General features: G+C 47.0%; 1 protein-coding gene across 1 annotated transcript in view; it reads left to right on the forward strand.

Annotated features, from left to right (window-relative positions):
* Positions 1-895: 895 nt before the first annotated feature.
* Positions 896-12,219, forward strand: part of ENTREP1 (endosomal transmembrane epsin interactor 1) — a gene marked incomplete at its 5' end in the record, with an annotated part of 61,687 nt that continues 50,363 nt past the window's right edge. The window contains 2 exons of the mRNA XM_080820651.1: positions 896-1,309; positions 11,766-11,822. Coding sequence (XP_080676777.1) covers positions 896-1,309; positions 11,766-11,822 — 471 coding nt within the window. The remainder of the gene's footprint in view (positions 1,310-11,765; positions 11,823-12,219) is intronic.

The raw sequence follows: 12,219 nt of genomic DNA on the forward strand, positions 1-12,219 counted from the left end.
TTCCACCGGGTGATGCCTTTTCTAGCTCAGGAGGCAAGGTGAGGCGGACCCGTGTTACCTCTGCCACACCCTCCGGGCCGCCCCCAACCCCGTTCTTTCTTTCTGGGTGCTGGATACTTCCAAGGTAACCTCCCGTTCACGCCGGCTCCCAACCTTGGTGCCAGGAAAGCGGCCCCGCTCGCCCGTCCCTTCCCCCCACCCCCCACTTCCAGGCAGCGGGGCGGCCGCGCAGGGTCGGCGCCCGGAAGCCCGAGCGAGCGGTGACTTCGCTCTGCCTGGTCCTTCCCCGAAGCCCGAAGACTTTTCCCACCAAGTCACCCACAACTCCTCTTCCTGCCATCTCCCCGCTTCCGGGGGGCGCGGGGGGGGTAGTTTAAAGCCGGGCTCCCTTCGCATTGCACTTGCCAGGGTCCTGACTTCAGCGGGGCTGGAAGGGGGCGAGGGTCCGCGGCGCTCGCGTTCGGCCCCTGCTCGGCACGCGGGGGACAGACGGTCACACCGTTCCCCGCCGGCTCCGACGCGCCAGACTGCGAGGTTCCTCCTCGCTCCAGGGACCTACGTACCCAGTTGGGACTGGGCTCCTTTCCCGGACCCCGGGGAGCGGGCGCGGGCTCGGCGGCGTCCCGGAGGCGGCGGCGCGGCGCGGGCGTGCGGGGCGGAGAGCGAGGGCGCGCCCGGGGCCGGCGGGAGGCGGACCCCCCGCGGCAGGTGGGTGCGGCCGGCGGGAGCCGGGGCCGCGGCGGCGGCGGCGGCGGCAGCAAGTGGTTGGGCCGCGCTCGTTTCCTTCCCTCCCCCTCGGCCTCGGGGTCCGCCCGCGGTGCCCAGTGCGCGGCGCCCGCGGCTCGGCTCCGCGTCCCCTCCCGCCGCCGCCGGCCGCTCCCTTCCCCGCCCGTCCATGTCCCTGCCCGTGGTGCTCCCGGGCTCCTGCTGCCCTGTGGCCGGGCTCTCGGGCGGGCCGCAGGCCGGGGGCCCGGGCGCCGCCGCCGCCGCCGCCGCCGCCCAGGAGCCGCCGCTGCCCCCGCTGCGGCCGCGCTGGCCCCGGGCCGCCCTGCCGCCCCCCGTGCGGCCTCGCTGCGCCGCCACCGCCGCCGGGGTGCTGGCCGGGCCGCCCGCGCTCTCCTCCCGCCGGGCCGCCGCCGCCGCCGCCGCCGCCCCGGGCTCGGCGCTGCTGCCCGCTCGCCCGCTGCTGTCGCTCGGGCTGCTGCAGCTGATCCTGGGCTGCTGCATGGTGGCGCTGAGCTTCGGGGCGCTGTCGCTGAGCAGCTCCCCTCAGGTGAAGAACTCGTGTCCGTTCTGGGCCGGCTCCTCGGTGAGTGCCGCGCGCGCCCCCCGCTCGCCTGGACCGGGCCCTTCTCGGGAGCAGGGGCCTCTGGGGGTCGCCTCCACGGCCCCGGCATTGCAGCTCCCCCCCACCCCCATCCCAGGGCTGAAGTTGGGGAGCACAGCCCCTTAAGCCAGTTGAAGTTTTTGGAGACATTGAGGCTGGTGGGGGAAAAAAAAAGGCTCAAAGAGAGAGTAGTTCAGGCGTGAAATGGGTTGCACCTGGACCGTGTCTGCTCTTTGCGGGCTGAAGGATTTTGTTGTTCCTGTCAAGTTAGTAGGCTCCAATAGATTTCCCGCTCTGGGAGGCTGGAAGAATGGGGGTGGGCGGTAGGAAAGTAGAAGAAAAATGATTCAACTTCGGGCCGTTGAGTATTCACTTCTCCGGAAACACCTGAGGGGAGAGGACGGGCATTTGATCTGTTTTGTCCACGGAGGTATCCACAGTGCCTGGCACATAGCAGGTGTATTTGTGGGATGATTGAAGTGACAACCTGACCGGGCCATGCCATTTATTTTATTCCACTTCAAGGCACACAGAAATGTGAAATGTATGGCGTAGGATGGCTCCACTCTAGCTGGGGACAAGTTCAGGAGGTAATGACAGGGTGTGTGCACACCACGCTGGTACCTGGTCATTAAAGGAGGGCCCCAAACGACCAGGCTGCTGTGCAGAATTTAATTCTCAAGAACCCAAAGTGTCCTTATGCATGAGCTCCCCAAAGCCTCCGGAGCAGGGGGCAGCTCTCTGGAGATGACTACCCACCTACCTACCTGCCCGACTGGGCCCTGCTTCCTCCCAGGGGGGAGGTTGCTCTGGGGCAAAAGGTGCCCAGCCTCTGGGGAAGGCTGCTGCTTTCAGTGTCTGTGGACTCCAGGTGGCTCCTCACCCCTCACTCCTAAAATGTCCCAGCATCTAAGGCATCCAACCTCTTGAGGTTTGCTGGGGATTGAGAGACTTGGAAAGAGGTCTTTGTGAAATGATTGTGGAAGATGGGTGTTTGAAAGTAAAGGAACTTTTTATGAAGTAACTAAATCTGAAAGCTTGAAGATCCGTAATGAATGTATGTGCCGAATAAACATAAAATGGTCCTTTTGTGGGTCCACGCATACCCAGATTCAAGAGCAAATTTAAGACGGTAGGGAGGACTGATTGCACCCAAAGTAGTTGTTTGAATAAGAACATCAAGAACATTAAGTGCTGTGAACCCGGCCTGACATTTTATACCTAAATGGATGCCAGTCTGCTCTCCTTTTGAAACGCTTGGACACTGGGTGGGCCGACTGTGAACAGCCCTTGCTGTGGAGTTCATGGTCTGTTCCTGTGCTCGAGGAATCCCTCCCTCTTGGCCCCGCCACTGGGCTCTCCCCATGGCCTCCTGGCGTCTTTTTTAAAACAACAGGGTCGGGATTAGATTCATTATGCTCCCTAGTCCACTGGTCAGACTAAATTCAGCCAAATGGTGGATGCATTTCGTTTCTCTAAATGCCATGGCCCAGAAGTGAATCTTGCATACATTGGTAGGGATTTTTCCCTTTATAAAAACCATAATCTCTTGTCCTCTCAAAGATAGCTAGCTTAGGAGGATTTAAACCTATTTTTTTTCTCTTCTGAAATCAAAACCCCAAATCAGTGTACTACTGTAAATTACTTCAGAGGTGAATGCCCTTCGATGTCAGTCAAGCCACAGCTGGATTTGATGAAGTACATATAGCTAATAAATAAACAAACAAAATAAAAATGGCTCTTCCTGGACCTGCTGGCTGGGTGTGTCCTTGTTATCTAGGACCCAGCAAAACAGAGCAGGGAAAGGATCAGTGACTTGGAACTTTCTCTTCTGTCAGGTTGTTTTCCACACCCCACCCCCAGCTCTATATGCAAACCTGCAATTGTTCATTATGCTTATTTTTTGGTGACCTGTTTCGGAGGTTAACCGCAGAATTTACAAAGTGACCAACAGAAACTGCGTGTCCAGAAAGACTGGGTAGTCTTTGAGGATGGCATTAGGCACCATGACCATGGTGTTTTAGGAAAAAAAGTTTCACCGGTAACGTGTACCTTTTGAATTTATATACATGAGAGAGACTTTATGTTTGTGTGTTAGTTTTTAACTTTGCATTATGGGAATTTTCTTTTTTTTAAAGATTTTGTTTATTTCTTTGACAGAGATAGAGAGAGAGGGAACACAAGCAGGGGGAGTGGGAGAGGGAGAAGCAGACTCCCCACTGAGCAGGGAGCCCGATGCGGGGCTCAACACCATGACCCTGGGATCATGACCTGAGCTGCTGGCAGGTGCTTAACAACTGAGCCGCCCAGGCACCCCTGCATTATGGGAAATTTTAAATTTACTCAAACATTGTTAGTGAACCCTCCTATGCCTCTCACCGGGCTCCAACAACTGTTTCATCTCTGCCTCTGGCTGGCTTTGCTGCTGGCTCTGTGTGTTCTGATAGTATCGGAAGGATGAGTGTTTTAAGGGGGGTAGGAATGAGCTCCATGATGCTCCCTAGGCCATTTGTCTCATTAACTTCCCACATTATTTTGAAGCAAATCTCAGATATCACACCATTTCATCTGTAAATAGTTCAATATGTGTATCATTTTGAAAAGAAAATCTTAACAGAAAGAAAATATAAACAGATAAGGAGACAGCATAGAAGTGACCAGGCAGGTCTTAAGAGTCCCCCCCCAACTTTTCTTATGAAAATTTTAAATCTCACCAAATGTAGAAAGAATAGTAAAATGAACCCCTATTTACCCATCATCCAGGTTCAGTAGTTAATCAACCCATGACCGCTGGTCACCCACACCCACTCCCGTACTGGATTATTAACATTTTTTAAAGATTTTATTTATTTATTTGTCAGAGAGAGAGAGAGAGAGAGAGAGGGAGCGAGCACAAGCAGGCAAAGAGGCAGGCAGAGGCAGAGAAAGAAGCAGGCTCCCCGAGGAACAGAGAGCCCAATGCGGGACTCCATCCCAGGACCCTGAGATCATGACCTGAGCTGAAGGCAGCGGCCTAACCCACTGAGCCATCCAGGTGTCCCTGGTACTGGATTGTTTTAAGGCAACTCCCTGGTATCATAGTTTCAGCCATGAAATATTTCGGTTTGGATTTCTAAAAGAAAGGAGCTTAATAGACAAAGGGCTCAAGAGCGCATTGTAATGTACTAATCTAAATATAGCTAAATTGAGGTTTTTATGAAAAAAGCTTAAAAATTATGACTTGAGGACAGCAGAGTTTTAAAAAATACATATAGCAGCTTTATTGAGATATAATTCACATTCCACACAATTCACCTATTTAAGGCAATTCAACGATTTTTGGTGAATTCACTGAGCTGGGCAAGCATCGCCATAACCAATTCTAGAAAATTGTCGTCATCCCAAAAAAGATACCCTGTACCCATTAGCAGTCACACGCCCCCCCCCCCCCACTTCCCCCTTGACCCCTTTAGCTCTAGGCAACTACTGATTATTTTACTTTCTGGTTCTATGGATTATTCTGGACATTTCATATGGACAGAATCATCCAATATGTGGTCCTTTGTGAATGGCTCCTTTCACTTAGCATAATTTGCAAGGTCCATTCAGATTATGGCATGTGCTTATGGCCCCCTTTGTTCCTTTATTGCCTAATGAGATTCCACCGTATGGACACAGGATGTTTTATGTCTCCCTCGGAAGTGTTGCTGGCGTATGAAACTAGGTGGTCGAGTGGTAGAGCCAGCTTGTCTAAGATTACTTTGGACCCATGATGGAACACAGTGGAAGGATATCTTCATCTCCAAACTTTGAATGACCATGACGTGCCTTCCTCTGCTCTCACAATTAAATTGGCAAATCTTTCAGAATTGACAAGTCCTATTAAGAGTCTTTTTCCATACTTTAAATTCACACTGTCAGTAGTTTGAAGGGAGTGTTTTTAAACATACTCATTGTTTTTGAGCATTCTGTGATCGTTTATTTTCTTCCTGGTATTGATTAGTGACTCAGTCTACTATTATTCCTGAAGGGCATGAAATTAGGAGATTAGCCATTTCTAAAAGCATCCCGACGTTTTGACCCCAGGTGGGTGGCAGGAGGAGAATCTCCAAGACCATGTTCAGGTCGTGGTGTCCTGATTTTTGATTTGGGGACACATTTAGTTACTACCACACTACACTGGATTATTGAAAGAGTAGAGGATTACATTGGTTTGTGTCTTCTCCTTCAAAAAACAAAATTCCTTATTCTGATGACATATACTTGGAAGATATTTTAGGCGAATGGTAGAGAATTTGTTATTATTAATTTTTGCTCTTTTCTGGGAGCCTTAACATCCTTAATATTATCTGCATACATCTCTGTTTGAGTCACTGACCTAAACTCATGGTCCCCACCCTCCACCCCATTTGAGTCTGTAATTCTTTGTCAAGATTCCGGTTCCTTATAAAGAGACAGACATTGGTGAACCTTAAGATAAACCTTTTTTAAAAAATTGCAGTGATGAAATATAAAAAAGAATGAATAGTTCAAAGGAGAAACTAACTCAAAAATTCTGAAGTCTCTACCAGTTGAACAACAGTAAATACATTTTTTTCTATCATAATCACCAAATACTACTTTGATATTTATGGGCCATTTTAAATATAACTTTGGTGATGATTTTATTGATTTTCTTTGGTCCTTTATTTTGCATGGCAGCAGAGTGACGTTGGTAAATTCTTGAGTAAGTCTTTGAGCCTCTCAGCTTCATTTACCTGTCTGTAAAATGGGTGCGTTGGTTCTTGTCTCAGAACTGATTTTGTGAGGGTGCAATTAGACAACATACAGGAGAACTTGCTGCTGGGCTCTAGTACCAGACCTGGCATATAGATGAACCTCTATCAGTGTTTTTTAAACGTCAAGGCAATATGTAATCCAAGTAAAGTGAAAAGGCCAATTTTCTCTCGGACATTCTAGTAACCATCATGTATACGTTAGAAATATCCAGGTGGCCACTTTCTCAGTCTTTTTAATGAATCATGCTGGACAGATAGGGAAGCATGATACACACCAATGCATACAATTGCACACACACGTTTTTTAAAATTGCCAGTGTAAAAGCTGTAAGTCAAGATTGATTGTTGAGAGGTTTGACTATTGTGTGCTTAATTCATAAGGTGGACATGGTACATTTACAACTTGGGTCTTTTTATCTCTATGTTCAGATATAGCAACTTTTGGCAAACAATCCAGAACATTTTTGCCCTAAGGCATGTTCATGGATAGCAAAGGAAAAATAGGGCAGTAAAATAATAAGCTTTTGTTCTTAATGATTTCATTTTTAAGTTGGGAAATTAAGGCATATTAACCACATATTGTGGGTAACAACAGTTCTTACGTAAAGTATCTTGGAATCCTTCTTTGCAATATCTTTGAAAAAAGAAAGGCCTCTGCTTTTTCCTATAAGCTATGAGGAATGGGTTACAAGTGAGTGAAACCAAAATTATAATAAATCTCATTATAATAATATAGAGATAATTCAGCATTAGAAAATAGGTGCTTGCCTATTTATTCAGGGCAAGTTTCATCTAGCACTGGGTGGAAAGAATGCTGATGAGGTTGCTTTTTGCTGTTGGTAAACTCTTTTAGGAAGCACAAGAGTGGAAAATGTATTTAGGCTGAAATAGTCATCTTCAAGCAGGCTCATCCCCCATTTCTGATCTTCAATCATTTATTCACCATCCATTCATTCATTTGTTGACTCTGGCCATAACTAACTGAGTGACTCTGAGAGCCTCAAATACTCACAGATCCAAGCCCTCATGGGATTACCAGTGAGTGTAAAACATAATCAAACAAGTAACACCATTGTGGTGTAATGAGTGCTATGGGGGGGCCAGCATTAAGGGACCTTCTGGTCCCTTCTGATGAAGCTCCAGCTACTGCTGCCATTTGAGGGAGCTGAAAGTATTGAATCCTCTGGCTCCTTCTCTCCTTTCTCTGACCCTTCTTGCCTTTTATGAATTCCCCCCAGCCCCAGACGAAATGGGAGCATCTATTTCCTAAGTCTTGAGCTCTTAAAAATTCATCCCCAGCTGTAGCTCTTCTCTTCCGCATTCCAGTGGATTCTAACTGATCAGTCTCTGCCTCACCTCTCACAGGGTCCCATACATGTCGTAGGGTTTAATTGGGCTTGAAGAATGGGAAGTTGAGTAGAAGTAGGTACATGCCTTTGTTGCCAGGTTTAGGACTGAGGTGGCTGTAACTACAAGTCCCACTTGCAACTGGAATGTAATTTCTTAAATCCCTGTAAAGAAGGGTGGTTTACAGAAATCCTGTTGGGATTTAATGTGAGTGTGTGCTGAGTCTATAAAACAATTCAATGGAAATGTATTTATTACCTTTAAATAGTTTGCCTTACAATCCATGAACATGGTGTATGTTGATTTGAGTCTTCATTTAATTCTGCTTAATAAGGTTTGTATTTCTTCCTACTGGGTCTTAAGTTTCTTTAAGTTCATATGTATTTTGAGATTATCGATATTTAGTGTTTGTCAAATATATCTTGTACATATTTTTAAAATTATGTTTTAAGTTTAGTTTATTGTTCATATATGCAAAATCCCCTCTCAAAAATAATAAAGATAGCTTAGCCTCTTTATCCCAGAGACCCTTGATTTTATTTTATTATTATTTTTTAAGACTTTATTTGCTAGAGAGAGAGAGAGAGAGCAAGAGAACAAGCAGGGGGAGCAGCAGGCAGAGGGAGAAGCAGGCTCCCCGCTGAGCAGGGAGCCAGATGCAGGACTCACCGCCAGGACCCTGGCATCATGACCTGAGCCGAAGGCAGCCGCTTAACTGACTGAGCCACCCAGGTGTCCCAGAGACCCTTGATTTTATTTTATTTTATAATTATTATTTTTTAAAGATTTTATTTATTTATTTGACAGAGATCCCAAGTAGGCAGAGAGGCAGGCAGAGAAGCGGGGGGGGGGGTGTGGGGGCGTGGGGGAAGCAGGCTCCCTGCTGAGCAGAGAGCCCGATCGGGGCTCGATCCCAGAACCCTGGGATCATGACCTGAGCCGAAGGCAGAGGCTTTAACCCGCTGAGCCACCCAGGCGCCCAGACCCTTGATTTTAAATGACTATTGTATCTGTCATGATCTACTAGATAAATGAATATATATATATATATTTGAATATATGAATATATATATATTTGAATGAATATATGAATGAATGAATATATGAATGAATATTTGAATGAATATATGAATATATATATTCATTCAAATATATATTCATTCAAATATATATATATTCATTTATCTTGTAGATAAATATAGTAGATAAAGATATATATATATTCATTTATCTAGTAGATCATGACAGATACAATAGTATCTGTATATATATATTTATTTATATTTTACCCCTCTCACCTTAACAACCCTATTACTGGGATTTTATCCAGCAGAAATAAAAAGCACTTGTGTTTAAGCATTATTTGGCCATGGATGGTTACCCTAGCATTCATTGTGAGGGCAAAAACTGGAAATAGAATCCTTATCAATAAGCATGGAAATGACTGAATGCATTGGGCAAACCATACAAAGGAATGTCATGCAGCCATTAAACAGAAATGAATGAGAGCTGTTCCAGTGGACCTGAAAACATTCCCTTGAGATATTTATTGAGAAAGAAAAAGAAGAAGAGGAAAAGTATCTTTTATGACCCATTTTTTATAAAAGTTCACCTCTGTGCATGTGTGTATGTACACATACATATGTTTGTCTAGTAATAAGAATTTAAAGAAAAATCTATACATGCGTAAAATAGATAAACACACCAAATTGTTCACGTGGCTGAGGGGCGATCATGTGGCTGATGGGGGAGGTGGAGAGTAGAGCTGAGGTCTTTCACCACTTTTTTATGGGAATTTATGGGCCGGGCTGGACACCTCATTTTATTTTTATTATTTTTTTTTTAAAGATTTTTATTTATTTATTTATTTGACAGACAGAGATCACAAGTAAGCAGAGAGGCAGGCAGAGAGAGAGGAGGGGAAGCAGGCTCCCTGCTGAGCAGAGAGCCCGATGTGGGGCTCGATCCCAGGACCCCGGGACCATGACCTGAGCCGAAGGCAGAGGCCTCAACCCACTGAGCCACCCAGGCGCCCCTGGACACCTCATTTTAAAGATAATACTGATTTAATGGAAAAAAATGTGTTCCAAAAAGCTGAACCACAGGGCTCTGCATGAAGGGAGGCAGGTGGTCTAAATAGCAAACACTAACTGGTCATTCACATCCTATTTATACTTCAGTGAAGTGGGAGTTTGTGTTTCCCTCAGGGGCAGTCAAATGTTTCAGTTATGTTTTTACAAAAATAGTTGCGTTTCCTCAGCTGAGTCCAGTAAGCCGCAGGGCGGGCAGGCAGGGAGCAAGCACACACACACACACACACACACACACACACACACACGTGCGAGTGTCCGTGCCTGCAGGGGTAGCCAGCACTGGATTGTGGGGAATCTGGAAGAATCGCAATGGTCACAGCAGGGGAAACTTTCGAGTTAGAAGAGACGGGGGAGAGAGTTTCCTCCGCTTCACCACATCGCTAAGGGAACGAGAGTGAGGACCAGAAAAGTGAGCTGACTTGGCCCGGGGTGCATACTTATTTAGAAGCCAGGTGGGGAACCTGGACCCCGAGGTCTCCTGGATGTCACGTTCCAGTTTGTAAAGGAGCTGCAGCCACCGGCCGACCCGAGCCCTGCGTGTCTCCAGGCAGCTCTCGTTCAGCATGCAGAAGCAGCCTACTGAATGTAAGAGGATTGCGAAGATCTAGTGCCTGGTGGGCAGGCAGCTGAGAGTATGTTTAAACATCCATGGGATACAAGGATCGGTTGCCTATCTGCCCACATGCGGCTTCTGACCCTTGATAAAAGTGGGTAGACGTGTCCTCTACTGGTTTGACACTGTGGCATGATGGACTCTCAGCCAGTAAATGCAGGAGGGGGGCATGGTAGCAGGCCTGTGAGCTTGGAATCTAAAGTAACACTAAAATCCCTATGGATGTGTAGCTGATAAACAATAATTGTGAACTGTATATATGAGGGATTTTGGTAAAAAATACATAAAGGAAAACCCTCCTAACAGCATTGAGCAGATGCGTGCACCCTGTTCCCCGAGGGAACATGTGCTCCAGGGACAGGACCATGTCCCTGAGCTGAAGAATCACTTTGTTCTTCCGCTGGGCTTAGTGAACTGGGTTATCCGGAGGGCCGACGGTGATTGCCAGTTTATGTTTTGGCCAAATGTCGATTCTTCTTTACCAAGGATTTTAGACTGTTGTTTATCAAAGTGTCATTTTGCAACGTGAGACTTTTCTCACCGTAATCCCTCCCCTCATTGAGGAATAAAGGCTCAGGAACATTCATCGGTTGCCAGTCATGTGACAGGTGCCAGGCTGGGAGCCGAGGTTTGGGAGACAAGGTAGGAGTTGAGAGTCGGCAGGCGAGGCAGAGATGCACCTCTCAGGTTATTAGGACAGAGAGCGTTTTGGGGGGAACATTGTGTGGAGGGCTTCCCGGAGTGTGCAGGAGTGTGGGGTGGTGGGATCCGTGAAGGCTTCTCAGAAGAGGTGACTGCTAGTCAGGATCTTGCAAGATGCATGTAGATCTCAGGCAGCCATGAGGGGAGCTGGGAGAAGACACCGCAGCCAAGAGAAGCACAGAGCCCTGCGGTGTCTAAAGCCTGGCCAGCCTGGTGGGGGACAGGTGTGCCTGGGAGGAAGAGGGGTCGGGGGAGGGGCAGGGGTGCATAGAAACCAGGCTTGAGAATCGGGCAGAGGAAGATCCTGAGAGACCTTGGGTACCACTTCAGGGACCCACCTAACAAAGGGAGGGTTGCAGCCATGCATGTTTTGTATGAGGTTGATAAGGCAGCAGGTTCAGTGCTCCGGGACAGGGAGCTTGGATCAACAAAACTGATCCCTTCACTAACTGGAAGGATAGACTGTTCTCTCTGTGTGCTTTTTTTTTTTTTTTTTTTCTTAAAGATTTTATTTATTATTTGAGAGAGAGCATGAGCAGGGGGAGGTGCAGAGGGACAAGCAGACTCCCCGCTGAGCAGGGAACCCAAAGTGGGGCTCGAGCCCAGGACCCCAAGATCATGACCCCAGCCCAAGGCAGATGCTCAACTGACTGAACCACCCAGGTGTCCCGTCTTTGTGTGTTCTTAATTGCCCTTAAGAAAAACCATGCACAGTCCATAAAAAACCTCTGGGGGCCTTGGAGGGAAGGAGAGTCCCAAGTGGTCTACCAGGGCTCATGTAAGCAGTAGGAACATTAAATGTTAGAATTAGAAGGCTTTGAAATTTCAGGGTTTTTTGAAAAGAAAAGAAAAAAACTTTAGAGACTAGGATTAGTTTATTGGAATTGGTCCCTTTTCTAGATTTATGATACTGTTTATCCTTCTAGGTGATACTCTCTGGAATCATAGGATTAACAACTTGGAAACGGCCTATGATACTTCTGGTATGTACTGATCTCATAAATTGTTACCCTTTGTAAAATGTGCTATGCGAGAAGTCTGTTGGAATCAACCACTGAAGAAATACCAAAGCTTTCTTGTTCATTGAAAAAAGAAGCTCACGAGGTATACCATTAGAAGTCAGACCTTCTCGTAACGGTAAAGCGAGATGATAGTTCTTTCAGTTTTCTGATTCACCTTAAGCTTCTTATGTACCCAATATGTTTCTAGTTCCGGGCTTAGATCTCTTGTAAAGATGTAATTTTAAAAATCGGTTTGCTATGGACATTTTTTTTTTAAAGATAGATTTATTTATTTATTTATTGGACAGAGATCACAAGTAGGCAGAGAGGCAGGCAGAGAGAGGGGGAGGGAAGCAGGCTCCCCACTGAGCAGAGGGCC

The sequence above is a fragment of the Martes martes genome (assembly GCF_963455335.1).
Source record: "Martes martes genome assembly, chromosome: 12".
Classification (NCBI taxonomy): Eukaryota; Metazoa; Chordata; class Mammalia; order Carnivora; family Mustelidae; genus Martes; species Martes martes.